This window comes from Podarcis pityusensis (genome assembly GCF_964106645.2).
Source record: "Podarcis pityusensis genome assembly, chromosome: 9".
NCBI lineage: Eukaryota > Metazoa > Chordata > Lepidosauria > Squamata > Lacertidae > Podarcis > Podarcis pityusensis.
In genome coordinates, this window is record NC_138034.1 from 26,085,565 (window position 1) to 26,102,955 (window position 17,391).

Here is a 17,391-nt window from a genome sequence, read left to right on the forward strand (position 1 = left end):
CATATACTATGGTGAAGTGTGTGTGTGTGTTCATGCATATATTACTCAAAATAATATACAAGAATGCATTCTATTAGGAGAGATTGCTTTGCAAAAGTATTAAAGAAGGTTTGCACAAAAATGCTGGTGGATTTTAAAAAATGCAGGAGGACTTTAAAAACAAACAAACCGCAAACTGATATGGGAAATGCAGAAAACTGAACCAGGATGCTCACATTTTCTCTCTCCACATCAGACTATGGGCCTTCATCCATCTTATCTCCACCCTACCTGCCTGAAACATGCATTTGGTTTGCCCACCTGAAAAATGGTCTGCTCTCAGGCCTGAGCATCTGCTCATGTGAGCCTTATTTGCAAAGCCATGCATACAAAGGTCAAATGAAAAGTGTGCTTGGAAAATTGGCAGCTTTTCCACCATTGTGGAACTCTTAATTCCCTGCAGGAACTTTCATATCTTCAAAGAGAGAGAGAGAGAGAGAAAGTTGCAATATCATCCTATTCAAGCTGGTTTCTGGGGACTAGGATGAAGCTGGTACTGGATGCTGTGGAGAGGATTGCACTCTCCTTTTCAACAGTTTTAACTGCTGGTGTTTTGGGCATGTATTATTATATTAATACATGCTATTATTGTTGGGCTTTGTTTCAAATGCATAATGCCCTATGCAGAGTCTTCTAGGCAGGACAAGACAATAATCTAAACAAATTAAAGATAGAAGCAGCCTTGCATATGAATGCAATAGAGGTCAGTCAGTAGTTAGCATACACACTGTGGTAATAGCTTCTATCATCTGGGATAAAAGGCATTAATAAATGTAATAGCGCAGGCAGAATTTCTCCAGAGTCATATTAATGGGAAACATAATTAATTGCCTTCAACCTCCGACTCCCATTCTGCTTCTCTCTCTCTCTCTTTTTTTTTTTACTAACTTCTCCAGAGAAATTTCCATTCTCCTGAAGACCTCTTTCAGAATGATGCCTTCTTTAATTTTTCACACATGACTTCTAGCTCCAGACCTAATTTGGCTGGTAAATCACATTTTATTGAAGGCTTTCTATCTCAACAGATCTCTATGAATTAGTGTTCTTAAGAGTATTAGCAGATTTCCTTTGTTTTAATTCATTCTGCTTTTTCAGCAACTAAATGCTGATGCAACTTATTCCTGGTCACTAATTAAGATGTTAACTGGAATAAAATCTTTACAACATTCCTGATCATTAATTAATTAGAAGAAAATTGAAAGGGTAGCTATGGATAAATGTTGAATCTGAACAATGGTAGAAGAAACAAGTAAATAACTGGTTCAGTTCAGGCTTGAAATGAAGTAAATCTCCAAGGTTTTTAGGCTTAACTGCTGGCAATTGTTAAAGCCAAGCAGTTATTTTAACTGTTCATAATCATGTGAGTTTTTCAGCCCTGCCAAGTTTAATTTTCGTGGTCATGTTTACTTTGGCTATTCATAGGGGGGCAGAATAGCAGATATTTTGCTTTTAATAGTGACAAGACTTGCAGGACTATATTAGGTATAAAACAGGAGGCAGCATTATGTGTACAAGTTGGGTTAACAGCAAAAGCAAGGTCTGTGAGTTTTGGAGGTCTTCACGTAGCTGAAAATTGCAAGTGCTGTCAAAATTGCCATTGGATTGATGTAAAATACGGTCAGTGCTGCAAGTGTGTGAGGGCACTGCAGTCATACTTGGGAGGACAGACTGCCCTGACATCTTGTGTGATTCTAATAATAATGCATGCAGCTTTTAGTTTTTAATAGCGTAAATAGGCTTAGCTCCGTCTTGAGGGTCACACGCACACACTGTGTCCACAACATAGACAGTATTGTGTTACTGCTTCTAAATTCTTGAGGGGTTTTTTCAGGCAGCACTTAAGGTGACCTCACATAAGTTGAGTGCCACTGCCGCAATCATTTTGCTAAACCACTAGATTCTTCAAAGTCGGGACAACAAACTTAGTTTGAGAGCCTCACTAGGGCAAAGCAACATTTTGTGGAATTGCTTGTGTCTAATTCAGAGACTGAAAGAGGCTGGCATGCTTGAGTTACTCTTTAAACAGCTGATTATACAATCTGCTTTCTTTTTGTTTCAAGCACAGCAGGGTAAAGGGGCTAACTTTTCTAAACCAGGGTGGGGAACCAGAAGATGCTGTCTAACATCATCCTGACCACCAGCTGTGCTGAGTATGCTGGCGGGAGTAGGAGCCCAACAACATCTGAATGGCCAAGAGGTCACCACCCCATTCTAAAAGTGAACTTGACCATTCTTACTTGGCAAGCGTTCTAAGTTGGATCTTAAAAATTTCATCACTTAAATATTCAGAGTGAGATGTAGACTTTCCTAAGGGAAAGTGCTGGGGAGGGGAGGGAATTGTTCCTCTTGGACACATCCACAAAATAAATCAACAAGTGGAGAACCAGAGTCAATCCCACTTCCCAACCATAGGAAATGACTGGCTATGTTTTCCCCATCTCTGCCGGTTGACAGTATTGAGAGCAAAGAGTCAATCCTTGATTTCCATGAGCTTTCTCTTAATAACTCATTGGCTTTGCATGGTTCATTTCTTCCTTGCAGAAGACACCAGCTGCCTTTGCGCTCCAGTGAGTAGAAAACGAGCACCTGGTCTCCAAGGCTCCTGCTCCAAACCTTCTGGCAATCACCAGAGTAGCAGAACCAAGCCATGTTAGTGCACCAATTCATCTTCCTGAGTTGGCTTTCAAATCTGGCATGATGGTACAGATTACAAGCTGTTATGGCTGTTATTAAATTCATTTTTGCTGCAGGAGCATCTGTGGATTGGACTTTAAGCTAACTGTTTGTAATGTCTAGAGAAGGCAGTGTCATATGTCTGAGAAGCAGCTACTTGATTCTTTGATATTTTGATGGGGGGGGGGGAGAAGAAGAAAAATGTCTAAATAAACGCACAAAACCAGAAAGGACTCTCAGTCTGTTCCCCATGTTTTAGAGAGCTTGTGCCTGGCCACTTTTTAATTGACAGTGCACATCTATATGTGCCAGACCCTTTTGACATAATGTAGACAAAAAGAAGAAGCAATGTCCAAGGATTACCACTGTCCAATTAATTTTGGGTAATGAAAGAATGCATGGGAGCATGAAGAAGCCAGATAATATAAAGCAAATTTCAGGCTGTGAATGTGAAGTAAGTGTTTATTCAAAAGTTGTTTTCTTCCTGTTTAATTTTGAAGCCAAAAAAATTGCATGCACCATCTGAATGGCTAAATAAACCCTAATTTGTTGGAGATACTTAGAATCTAAAAAGAACTCTTTATTATTTGCTTCACTGTAAAGACCTATTTTTGCAGCTATAAAAACCACCCATGAAATGTGCATGTTGTGCTGTCAATTTGTGTCACTTCCTTGACATTTTTGGTCTGACACACATGGTTTGGTTTTCAGAAAAATGGCTTAAATATCTTGGGCATGAGTGGTCGGGAATCCATATAAATAGACAGGACTTAGCACATTTCAGCACTAAAGGTCAAGGATCAAATTGCCACCTTTCAGCACACAGCTTGTCAAATGCCTTTATGCTCTGTTGCTTTGTTTTCACTTAAAAGGGATAGTGTAATGGCGCAAAGTCTGCCCAGCATTTCTACTCAGTCCAGTGGCTTGAGGCATACTCAGTTAACACAAACACATCCTTTAAGTACAACAGTCTGTCTTACCTTGAATTCTTTCCATCAGATCACCTGGTGTCACTCGATGGTGGTAAGGGTGGCAGACTTGTTTCTTCATTCAGTGCGCAAAATTCTGGATGTTTATGTAGAGTAATAAATATACCGGTAAGTCTCAGATGCAGGGCACATCTGATATTTCGTGATGTCCCATCTTCTCCATTGTCCATATAGAGACCGTGTGTCATGTCTGAAATGCTTGTAAGCTGCTTAGAACTGTTTTTCTAAACTGTGAGGCAGTATATAAATTACCACAGTTAATAGATTCCCCCCTTAGTTTATATTTGCCTGTTGTTGTTGTTGTTTCCAAACTGCCCTTTGTCTGAAGAACACAGGGCGCCTTTCAATATTAAAAAACAAAAATACATACCATAATAACTTTTTCTTTCTTTCTTTCTTTTTATTTTTTAAATTATTTATAACCCACCCATCTGGCTGGGTTTCCCCAGCCACTCTGGGCAGCTCCCAGCTGAATATTAAAACACAATACAGCATTAAACATTATATAAAGAACGAATAACAATGACGAACAAAAAGAAGGCTCTGCCTACACACACAGTTTAAAAGGACAGGCTCGGGAGTTGCGGCCGGCCAGCCATTTCCCAGTTTTTTTAAAAAAAACTCTGTGCATTTATGTTTCACAGGGTGCGAAAGCAGAGCTTTGCACCTTTATACAATATGCATGATGCTTGGGTCCAGGGTCTTTTGCCTCACCATCCCCACTACTGACTCCCTGTAGCTACTCAGCTTGAAAAAAAAGGGGGGCGGGCGGATTCATTGAAAAAAATCTGGTAACCATAAGTTATATGCTCAAACCATCATGCCCTGATGAGCCACCTGGCCACTGAATTCTGCACCAGCTGAAGTTTCTGAATCATATTCAGAAGCAGTCAGACCTATATTGAGGTGCAGAAATCTCTCTTAGAGGTTACCAGAGCATAGACAACAGATGTTAGGCTATCTCTGTTCAGATAGGTGCACAGCTAGGCTACCAGCCAAAGCTGATGGAAGGTACTCTGTGCCACCAGGGCCACCTGAGCCTCAAGCCACAGCAATAGATCCAGAATCACCCCCAAGCTGTGTACCTGCTCCTTCAGAGGAAATGTAAGCTCATCAAGAGCAGGCAACCTCCCATCCATCCAGTTTTATCTGGATTCAGCTTCAGTTTGTTGGCTCTCATCCAGTCCATTACTGAGGAAAGACAAGACAGCATCATCTTCACAACAGAACACAACATGTCCACTATACATTTTTGCACTCTAATAATGCCATATATAACTTCAGCTGAGCTAAATACAGTTTATGTAAACGAATTAAAGCTCTCAGTAAAAATCATGCTGACATCCTTCTGTACAAAGAGTTCTGTACTCAGTGTGTCTTTGCTGAAGCTTGGTGTGTAGCATTGCATTTTATAGCCTGTTTTCATGGTGCTACTGTTTGTTCAGTTCCCAGCTAACAGAACATTTTAAAATGTTGTCTCCCCAGCAGCGAGGAAACACTCCAGGAATCTGATGCTTTCAGGAATAATTTGTGGCTGTTAAGGAAACCAGCGTTACAATCAAAGACTGTTTATTGAAATAGAACAAAACAGACTGGACTCTCATTTTAATCTTTGAATAATTGGGGAGAATTTGATGGGCTAACTTGAGTCTCGTTTCTTTCTAAATTGAATGAAAAGAAATTTTATTAGGCATTCCATGAATTCCTGCAATTGTCCGTTTCTTTATTATTCACCTTGGTCTGCGCTAAAGCTTTTATATAGAAGGCAGCTATTTTACTCTAAATATGATGAAGGAGATTATGCTTTTTTCTTGTGTTGCGGACAGTATTTTTCATGGCCATTGAAAAATGATTTGAATTGTCAGAATTCCCTATTTGTTAGACAAATTGATTTATTTTATTTTTAATATATTCAGTATTTCTTACATGAGTGTCACTGTAGAAAGGCCAAGTGATTGGCAGTTCAGTGGAAGTTGTGGAGTTTCCACCATCTGAAAAACTGATCACTGGACACAGTCCTTTAAAAGTGCAGTCCTATACATGTCTTCCAGAACCAAATGGGTATGGGGCTGCAGCCCAGATCTCCTGAACCTCAGAGAAAGAGACATGTCTGCTTCTGCTCTTCCCAACCATTCTCTTCCCAGACTTGCCATCTACCCTCACCTCATCTGCTGCTGTTTTTACTTCTTCAGTAAAGAACAGCTGGTGTGGAAGGAGGCAGGCAGCAGGACCATGGCAGAATGATGCATGCCTTCCTTTTTGCCTGCATTAGGGAGAGATTCAAAGGGCTGCATCCAGTGTGCATTCTGCAGGCTGACAACCCAAGGAGTTTACTATCAGAATCCCTGTTCATGTCAGCTGGCATTCTGCAGAGTCATAGGTTTCTAGAATGGGGTGCTTCTTTCCTATTATTCATTTTTATTTACTTAATCAAATTTGCAAACTGCTTAATCATCAAAGCCTCAACGTGGCTTGCATAAAACATACATTAAAATTACTGTGAAAATCGTATATTAAAAAGAAGTTAACCTTATTTGTTTTTTGAAAATGGAAATGAAATCAGTTTTTAAAATACACATTCAAAATAAATAACATAGAATTGCATGTCAAATTTACATGGCTAGATAGGCTTGAACCAATTCCCTCTTTTTTGTAATAGGCATTGAAAACAGTACAATTAAGAGGCCCTGCCTAATATCAATCAACAGGTTCAAAATGAACACCAGGGACTCAGCTACATTTGTAAAGATAAAACACTTTATATGTGTTATAACACTGTGACACCAGATGGCACTGTGGAGTCCAGTCTTTTGCCAACGGGATTCCCCTGTATAACGTTTACAATGCATTTAACTGAATCACTTCTTGGATGTGTCTAGATCCAGCCTAGGTAGCACCTATAAAAGTTCCAATTGCACAGATAGAAACGGTCCAGTGGTCATGTATAATGGAGGCAAGTCCATTTGAAGCACTGCACCCAACCACCTCAATCTACCCTTAGCCACCATAAGTCCTTTGCTGGCTTCTTACCTACAAGTTCAGAGGGTGGCACTGACTGTCAGCCTCCTCCTCCTTAGACTCAGTGTTGCCCTTGTAGAACTCAGCAAAGGGAGAAATGGGAACAAAACTACAATTAGTTGGTTCCAGCCATCACTGGTCCTGGCTCCACCTGTCATTGGCTGTGGCTCCATCTACTGTTGGCCTCCTGCCTTATGTTCTACCAGTCCCAATGGGCAGCAGCCAACACTGCAATAGTTTGTCCCAAAGTGCCTGGATGCTAATAGGCTGAGGTAACCCAGAAGCAACATGCTTCTTACAAATCCCAAAATTCTATTCAGGGGGATGGGGGAGAATCCTTGATGGATGTAACATCACCGGTAGCACCTACCTGTGTTCCTGACACAGTTTTGCTTACTTCAGCACTATATGCAATAAACAGAGTCACAACATCATCCGTAGTTAAAAGCAATTTTATCAGCCTTTAGATAGCATCACTCTGGCTCCTTTTTAGTTGCTATTTCATGGCTTGTTTCCTGTTTGTTTGTGTTTTCGTTTGTGTTTTGAATGCCATGGAGCATCAAGTCCCCAAATGGAATACCACAGATGCTGAAACCCTTCCAACGTCTTGGATTAATGTATTTATAATTTGCTTTCAGTGCATGTTAAGTATCTGGCAGGCTCGGTTGGGACCTGATTCAGCATTCCTTGCACTCAGTGATTTTTACTGTGTTGAATCGATGTCTTCAGAAGCAGTAATTCTTACACAGCCCATAGAAAGAACTGCCTCAGCCTAACCACATTCAAAACGCAACATTAACGCTTGAAACATAATGTGCACCTTGTAAAAACCAACATATGACCTCATGGTCCTTTTTACAAAAGTACAAAACAGAGCCTTGGTCTCTGCTGTTACTCCCCTCAATACATCCACCTGATTGAGGGCTGCAGGGAGCAAGAAAGACCCTGCTGATTGTCCCACCTACAGCAGAAGCTAGGAGGGTGGTAACTTGAGAGAGGGCCTTACTGGTGGGGCACCCTAGTTATGGAACTTGCTCCTGGTGGGGGGCATCACATCTTCCCTTACAGTTGACATTTTTAAGTGTAAGTGAAGACTTTCCTATTTGTCCAGGCATTTGGATCATGAAAGCTGTACTGTTTTGTTGGAGTGACTACGGGGGTTGTTGCTGCTGTTGTTCATTTTATCAAAATTCTTTGGGTTTTATTTGATACTTACATGTTAAGTAATGGTGGTTTTGGTCTTTTATGTTATGCCATCCAGGCTGAAGCATTGCATATATTAAAAATTAAGTAAAAACTGTTCTAATAAATAAATGTCTTTAAGTTACGGACAATTTTGGAAGTGTGAATTTAGACAACATGCAGTGCCGTTCTAGGAATGTTTCCTCATAAATGCCACGCTATGTTCTAGGGAATATTCTCCTTTTGGGATTGCAGCCCAAATAGGGTATCCTTTCCAGTTCCGGACAAAGTTTGTAATCAATTAGTACGCATGTGATTAGAACACAACAGAGGGTGAAACATCACAATTACATTTGTATAGAAGCATATCGGGGGCCTACCACCACACAATGAAAGCCAAATACAGCAATCATTGACAAGATGTAGAGTTACCAGTAACTCTCCACCACCACCTCAAAAACATTTTATGCCCTTGTGATAAATTAATAGATTGCTTTTGTGTTTGACAGGAAAACTGAAGACTTCAACAGCAAATCATCCAGAGTCAAAATGAATACAGGTATGCAATGTCTATGGTGGGGCAGGGGATATTAAGTTTAAACTCTTTCATTAAGCATATTGTTCAAATGCAAGTAGAACTATCCTAATTTGCTTCAAATAATAACTGTAAAAAATATAGATGACTTATCTATGTGTATCTACTTATATGTCCTGCTATGTATAAATATATGGATTTATACATGCATATGCATGTGTGTTCCATTTCAATATATTTTCTGGTATTTAGTAAAATATATTGGGGCACAATGCACATGTACATAGTCCAACACAGTGGCATAAATCAAGACACTTGTGTTTATGGTGTGCTGTTTAATTCTAAAATGATTGTGCTGTGACTTACTTACAGTGCAATCCCAGACATCAGAAGTAAGCTCCATTGAATTAAATGGGACTTACTCTCAGGCAAGTTTGTATAGGATCACAGTCATACTTTGCTGAAAATTCGTATATTTATTGGTGCATTTTTAAACACCTATTCATATTCCTAAAATTCAGTTTAGGATACATTGCATACTTGCCTTTTGAGACCACTATGTTTAACGTTAATCATGGGTCAGAAAATGTGGTAGTTAGTGATGGTCATGAATCCTGTTTGGATTACCATATGTATTTAGAAAAATTATACTCTGCTTTTTCCCCCCACTGGGTGGGAACTCAAATCAACTAACAACAGAGTGATAGAAATAATCAAGACACTATCAAAGGGCATGATAAAATAAAATTATGATAGAATCATCCTAGATAACAGGTTACCAGTTAAGCTTCTGCAAAAAAAAATATATAAATAAATCTTTTTATAGAGCCAAATTTTGGAAGCCATTGATGGAGTAGTTCAGTATTGATGGAGTATTTCAGAGCATTGGCACCTTAACCAAAAAGATTGTGTTCCTTCTACCCTCCCTCTGAACTTAAGTCAGCAGTGAACTGGAAGCAAGGCCTCAAATATTGAACAGCGTGTTTGCTTCTTTCTGCATCAGCCTTTCTCAACTTTGGGTCTCTATATGTTTGTTGGACTACAACTTCCACTATCCCTAACTAACAGGACCAGTGGTCAGGGATGATGGGAGTTGTAGTCCAACAACAAACACCTGGGGAACCAAGGTTGTCCTACATCACACACACACACACAAAATGGGTGCAGTTTCTGCAATCCTACATCACTAGGGGAGTGGCAACCATGTTGTAGCTGTAACATAAGAACTGGCCCAAATCCTATTAATTTCTATGACAGAATCTAAGTATATTCTTAACACTGAGGAATAGCTTCTATTAGTGGTGCCACTATCACCAGTGTGACTAACAGCACAATTCTAACCATGTCTATTTAGAGGTAAGTCCCATTGAATCCAATGTGCCCCATTGGATTCAATGGGGCTTGCTCCCAGGTAAGTGGGGTTAGTGTTGCACCCAAAATTGGCTAAAATCCAAGTGAGTTGTTGTCCAAGCTGTGCGTAAATCCTGGTGGCTTCTAAGCAGACAAAATTTCAAAGAATTTCAAAGGACTCTTCACCACAAAATGTCTGGGCAATCTGCAGACTCACTGCCTTTTTTCCCCCACAGATGGATAATGAATGGGTCAAACTTAGTTTGCTTAAATATATCTTTAGTGTCCTCCAATAAATATTTTAGGCAGGAATGTACGAGGATAATATGTGTGATAAATGCATCTAATTTAAAAATGATTAAAGAAGCCAACTGTTGTATAATAAATGAAAGACATAAATACAAACCACAGCAAACACACACACAGCCCCCAGAGACTGCAAAAATCTGTGAGGCTTAACTTTGTTACTGTTAAATCATGATGATGCAAACTTCTTGCGATTTATCCAATATGTTTCTGTAACGCAGCAGCAGGCAAAGGAAGACCACCCACAGTTTTGAAGAGCATTTTCTAAACTTAACAGTAGCATGCACTCTAGAGGCTTCCTTCTGCCACCATCACTGCTCCGTATTCCAGCTACTTTTGCTAGGAAGCCCACTCTTCAGTGCACTGAATACTCAAATTAATGAATTTGCATGGATTCTTTCCCCTTTAAAGTTACCTGCCCTTGGTGCTGAAGAAACTTTGGCTTGCAGCTGCAGAGAATTTGTGATCAAATGAAGCTGAGTTTCCCTTCAGCTTTAGCAGACATGCCCTGTGTAGACAGGTTCCTTCTCCTTGCATAGGATTAGGATTGATCACCACAACTCTTGTACTTTGTATAATTATGCAGTGAGAGGTTGTGCCATGTAGTATGGGATGTATAGTAGCCATGTGTTTAAGACACCCAATATGATCTTCCTGTTAGTGGCAGCTTTATTCTAAATCTGGGCTCACAATAGATGCTCTCCTTCAGATGACTACAAAGAGCATACATTCCCTGAGCTGGCAATTTTAAACGTGGCCCAACATCATGATGCTGACTTGGCTGTTCCCTTGCAAAGAACGGGCCACATAAATTACACCTGATTGAGCAGCTAGAAATTGCTGAGATGGGATTTTTATTGGATCCAACACACCCAAAGGATGGTTGAGTTTTCTGCTGTCCCTTCAGCTATATTCTGCTTTGCAAGGCCCATCCAACCTTAGGAGCAAACTTACCCAGGATTGCCTGTTTCAGCAATGTGCAAATACCTTGGGGGAAGAGAACACTACTGCCTGCAGGTTGGCCAAAAGCACACGCAGGCAACTTTGCAGCTCATGATGCCCCCAGTATTTCAGGGAACAAAATGAATTCAAGACCTTTGTATTCATCATTGTCCATCCAGGGTATAGGCACAGATGTCAAAGGAAAGATACAAAGAACTGCCAGACATTAAAAATGTGGCATTCTAGAGGATTAGAGTCTTCTCCCCATTCTGTACTAACTTTAAATGAAATATAAATGTTCTCTTTTATCTATCTATCTTTCTTATCTGGAAGGCACTTAGAAGGAGAGGGTCCTGTAACAACACAATTTAGTTTGTTCCTAGATATCTCCTGTTACACATAGGGGGAAGACACCCATTTTAGTAATCTGTATCAAAGTATTCCATGAAGGAACATACGAAATCACACAACAAATCCTACTTTATAACTCAAATCTTTTTTAGGGCCACGCAGTGTGTTCTTTATTGAAAAAGTAATGTTGTGTCAATTTTGATCTTCCGTTTTAGTCTTTTTGTGGTGAGTTAGGTACACACAACAAGTGGTCTTTCCAGTACTGGAAAGCACATGATAAATCTATCTTGGCTTGGGTATTCTTTGGAATGGCAGTAATAATTAACTACAGCTTCCCCAGCCCTTCGGTATGTATGTACAAAACCCAGAAGATCAACAGCAATTTCTAACCGCATGAGTTCTATGTCCACATTTACATAGTTCACTTAACTCCACTTGATCTGTGTTGCATGTGCTTGCTCTCTCTATGTTGTGGGCCTGTGTCATTTTGTGCTTTCAGATAGTGGTGGGTGTGCTCGCAAACGTGCTGCCATGTCTGTCAAATTAACAGCCGTGAAGAGAGTTCAGAGTTCTCCAAACCTATTGACAGCAGGTATTAAATATTAACCATGGAATGTCCCACTTGGGTGCCATTGTGTCATGGTTTCTGTACAGTGTTGGAGCTGAATATCATGGTTGATAATGAATGTGGCTGCAGCTGCTGCTCACAACTGTTATTACGAAATGTTTCTGTCCTGCTGATGTAATCTTAAGCTATGTCCTTGTGGGAACTTTTCAGGCATTCTGGGCTGTGTCCACTGAGAACTAGACCAGCAGTGCACATGCCTTAATTTGAACGAGAGGTTATCTGGGCTCAGGCCCAGAACTTATTTTCCACACCAGAGCTCATGTGAAATAATAGCTTTTGAGTAGTATGGAACCAAGTCATACTCAGAGTAGACCCATTGAAATCAATGGGCTTCCCACTCCCATTTGAGGGAGAGTGATCATGTGAACTGGAGCCATAATCAAGCAGAGGTGTTCTTTAAAGAGCAGAGGGGAGATATGGGGTATCCATCCATACTTCTACTATGCACTGATGTCTCTGGCAGTGTACGAACAATGGCACAGAATTTTTTAAGTGGGACTAAGTTAGTAGTACTAATTCATTTTTTTCTATTTTATCACTGTGGTTGCTTAGCTAGAAACTGATTGAAATCCCTTGGGAATGGAAGAAGGAAAGTACCATAATATTCTCCATAAAATGACAGCGCAAGTGTCCTGTAACGCCAGTCAGTATATATTACAAGATATATGAATGCCGGGCCAAATTTTTATAGGAAGACGTTTTCATGCATCATCGCCAAATTGGAAGCAATGTAGCATTTACAATATTCTCAGTACTCTTCAGAATACTGGGATGAAATCCTTCCCTTTGGCTGTTAGAAACCATAAACCAGGTTTCAGAAATTAATGTGAGTTTGGCCATTGAATTTTACCCTTGGGTAAGTTTTGCTAAGTCAGTGCAGCTTATACTTTTTAAAGGTACACTTTTCCAATGCCAAAGTAATAGAAACCATGTTGGACTTAAAGGTTTGTGGCCATTTTGCTATAAACATTTAAAAGCAGCTTTTTAAAGATTTGCATTTGGCAGTAGCCCAAGAAAATGAAGAATGTTAAAGTGACAATTCTAGCTTCATTGTCCTGGCTTTTCACCGTAAACAGATTAATTATGCAATATAATGTAACATACCTAGACGAATATTCATCAACAGAAACAGATCTCAGTAAAATATCCAGCTATAAATCATTAGTGTTGTTAATAGTCACCTTAATTGTAAAGTTGAGAAAAGTCTTCTTACAATTTTATATTCAATTACAATAGCTCTGGAAAGCAACTAGAGAATGACATGGACTGAAAAAGAATAGTATCATTTAATTTCTATCTAATAAAACAGCAATAAAACTAATACAAAATAAAGCAGAACCACAGTAGCCCTGAAGTGTACCCTTCAGAAAGTGTAAATTAATGGAGCCATAAGCATTGATTTATTTACCTGTGTTCCACTCGCCCAAGTTGTGCATAGGTAGCAGAAGAGAAGTGGAATTTCAGTTAATCAATGCATGTTTTGTAGCTCCTTACTAAGCTAACATAAGGAAATTTGCAAAGGGTAAATTGGGCACTGCCTCATGAAGAACATGCCCTTTTCAGCCTACAACTACTATCATATAGCTGTTTTAAAGAGACTGATTCCATAGAGCAGGCATAAGCAACCTCGGCCCTTCAAATGTTTTGGGACTACAATTCCTATCATTCCTGACCACTGGTCCTGTTAGCTAGGGATCATGGGAGTTGTAGCCCCAAAACATCTGGAGAGCCGAGGTTGCCTATGCCCGCCATAGAACAAATCCTCTGCAATTGTCTATAAAAAATTTTCTAATGCATTTTAAAGCACCCTCACATAATTGATCAAAGACTAACAATGGAGCAGGGATTTCAATCAATTTCTATGAAGAAGGGCACCATGGCAGAGGTTCATACATTGTCTATCAGTAAGGTCACAGACAATGTTGCTGACAATAGTAACGTTAGAATGCCCTGCCTTAGTTTAGTTTCCCCCTAACTTGTCCCAAAATGCTTTTAGTTACCTTGAGATTTGAATGGTTTTTCTATTGCTGGCATCTCTTAAAACAAATTGACCTGGCAAGGTCATATGGGTCCAATTCCCCTGGTCTGCACATAAGTTTATGATATTGGGTTGTTAATAATAGCATAATAGGTTATGCTAGGTTAAGGAGGCACTGTGCTCATTATGTGCTTCTGAACATAGCGGAAAAAGGAGTATATGTGTCTGATGCTCACTTGTGTAGTGCTAAACTATGGTTTAATGTCTCATCCAAACTGAACCAGTGTGAAATTGAAGCAAAAGTGCTGTTGTGTTATGCTTGTTCACTCTTGTTTTGGGCCACATAACTTTAATGAAGGTTAGAGGGCTCTTTGACCGAGCAAAAATGGCATAATGAGCCATTCAGTCTGATGTTGTGCATATTTACTTAGCAAAATTTACTTCAGAGCTCAGCAGTGCTTATGCCCAACTTAAATATGCTTAAGATTGTGGTCTTTAGAAAAAAAGATCCTTGGCTACATATGCCGGTATAGTAAGCGTCATTAAAGTATGTGTGCCAATAATTTTTGGTAAGTGAATTACCCCTTGTCTACCACAGTGGTATCAAAGCATAAAGTAGGAATGCTAACTGTGCTTTCCACATATTAACTTTGATGTTCTCTTTCTTTAGGACTTGATTCTCAGTCACCAGATTCAGGTAAATGGGTTGCTGTTATTTTAAGCTGAATATAACAACACTGTGAGTGGAATAAATAAGGCATGCATTTAAACCCCCTCCCCACTGTTTCTCTAGCCATACTGTACTAATTTTGAGATTCTAAATCTTGAACTAAAGACTTTTGATATGTGTGAAAGGCTTTCTTTTACATTTGCTGGCCTTTATATAATGGATGATAACCTAATTTTTTGCTTTTATAATGGCTTTTTTAAATGCAGACCACTCATCCAAAAAGACCCTACATTACATACCAACATTTCTATGTAATTTAGAGCAGAAAGCACTCATTATCCTCAGTTACAAAGTGGTAGCGAAACAGAAGAAATCTGTTCTTGCAGGTGTATAACAGGATGTTTTTAAGGTGCCGGTGGGCATAGAATGGGTAATTCTGTAACCTTACACCAGAAAGACTGTACTGCTGCATGAGATATAATTTGGAACGGCTTTCAGTTAATAAGGGCTTTACTGGTCCTTTTAGCCAACAATAAAGCTGCTAGCTGCAGCGATCAATCTAATCCTACAGCATCTCTTTTGGGTAGCTTATAGTTCTGAATTTTTCCATCTTCCTAAAGGAAGCTATGTACTGCGTATACGCTTTGCGTTTCTTCACCTCTCCAAGTCAGTGTTTGCCAAGCATCTGAGTCAAAGGCAAACTATACCCTTACAACCAAATCACTGTTTGGAGGTAGAACGCAGGCTCTGCATGCAAAAGGTCCTAAATTCAAACTTAAAGGCACTACAAATATGACCAGGGAAGATTCCTGCCTGACACCCTGGATTGCTGCTGCCAGTTGGTATGCCCACTGCTGAGCTGGGTGGACCAGTGCTTTGATTCAGCAGGAAGCACCTTCCTATGACAAAATTTAAATTTAAAAGCTTTGCTCCAGCTTATACCTGTTGTTCAAGGACAGGACTGAGCGTCATGAATGCCACAGAAATGCCATGAAAAATACCAGCCCCGTGACTTTTCCCTAGGAATGTTCAACATATGACATATCATTATGCTGCAAGTTTTCCTCAACCCCTCCATGCCACTGACTGCTGCTTCTGCAACACAAGGAATCCATAGATCTCTTGAGTATCATTTAGTGGCAAAACAAGTCATGGTGGCAGCCATTTTTGCTGGAAGCTACATCTAGGAGGCTTGTACAAATGGAGTACCCATGCATTCTCCTGAAGTGACTGAGGGCAGATGCATGTAAAAACCAGACCAAGTGTGGCAAATAAGTAAACGACATAAGCAAAAGCTGAAGGATTGGAGCATCTGGGAATGCTGTTCTGATTTGAGCATTCATTTGTTTTTTAGTGTTATCTGAATAATCTAGAACTAGCCTTTCCTCTCCCAACAGTTATAATCCATATGTGGGATTTATCTCATTTTCTCCACATAGCTACTTTAAGGCATAGATTTGGCTGAAGGGTACTGATTTGCCCAGGGCCCCCTAGTTAAGCTTCATAATCCAGAGGCAATTGCAACCTAGACTCCTCACCTGCCAGGCATATACAGCTACACTATATTTACGGTGCAATCCCATACATAGATCCTCATTTCAAGTCCCCTTGAATTCAGTAGGTAAATTGAGTAAAAGACTTTGGGATTAAGAGACTTATATAAAGAAAAACAATAGAAAGCAACACCATCATGAAATCCTGACCTAGTCAGGAGCTCAGCAGAACTGCTTCTGGCTTCCCATGATGTTGTCATGTCTAGTATTTTCTAGGCATTTTATACATATTCATTATAAAAACAACATAGCCTGTGCCTGTAGGCCTATAGTCCTATTAGGGGTTTTCCCCCCAGCCATAATGCACCAGAACTCAGTTCCAGCACCTCACAGGTGGGCGCCATTGCAATTAAAAACGAACAAGGGAGGTGAGTTCCGGGACCTCTTTTTCTAGAAAAATAGCACAGGGCATCATTTAAAGCAGGACAGGATAGAGAGGGAACAGCAAAACAAGCAAAAACAGGCACTTTCCCCCCATAAAGTCACATTAATGACCATACTGCCTAACCACTTAGGAAGATAGTTATAGGAGAGGAAGATCCAAATGGCAATTGGTTCCAACTGAGCCAATGGAATGGACCAGCACTTGTCTGCCATCTTCCTCTACTGTAATCTGGCAGACTGGCTGCAAATAGTATGAATGTACCCTTTGTTATTGACGTATTTGCATTATATCCCTTAGACTTCTTTCACGTTTGTGCCACATCATCTATATTATGTTGATTCCAGTCATTGTAGAGCTCATTTCAGTTACTTGACATAATCAAAGCAAATCTTTTGTCAGAAATAAATTTGCTTGGATTTCTTTTCATATAAAAGCTTGGAGATCATTTAACAGTGGGAGTAGAGAAACACTGAATGGCGACACTAGCAGCTCCTCTCTTGCAGCAAAAGGCTTTCGAAGTGTCCGGCCAAACCTACAAGAAAAGAGATCGCCAGCTCAGGTAAAATGGCAGATATGCAGACTCACACTCTGAGATTATGTGAAATTCTAAAGTTTAATACTGTGATTTCATGAAGTAAGGAGAGGCAGTTTCCATTTGATTATCGCTTTTGGGGTGCTCTCCTGACATTATTGCATTGGTTTGTAGTATGATCTCTGTTTTGGCTGTGCATACAAATACTGGTTTGGATGCACAGCTGCTGCTTCACTCATGCACTGAATTCCTTTCAAGGA

At 39.9% G+C, this 17,391-nt stretch overlaps 1 protein-coding gene across 34 annotated transcripts in view; it reads left to right on the top strand.

Annotated features, from left to right (window-relative positions):
• The window catches only part of SORBS2 (sorbin and SH3 domain containing 2), a gene marked incomplete at its 3' end in the record, with an annotated part of 186,285 nt that overhangs the window by 90,053 nt on the left and 78,841 nt on the right, over positions 1-17,391 (top strand). For 21 of the 34 annotated variants that reach the window (XR_013990350.1, XR_013990352.1, XR_013990353.1 and 18 more), the window contains 4 exons: positions 8,411-8,460; positions 11,885-11,977; positions 14,662-14,688; positions 17,034-17,158. Coding sequence is in view for 15 of the 34 variants with exons in the window: in XM_081020453.1 (XP_080876579.1) it covers positions 8,451-8,460; positions 11,885-11,977; positions 14,662-14,688; positions 17,034-17,158 (255 nt within the window). Of the gene's footprint in view, positions 1-8,407; positions 8,461-11,884; positions 11,978-14,661; positions 14,689-17,033; positions 17,159-17,391 lie in introns of all 34 variants that reach the window. The other 13 variants (XR_013990360.1, XR_013990361.1, XR_013990362.1 and 10 more) reach the window with 5 other exon arrangements.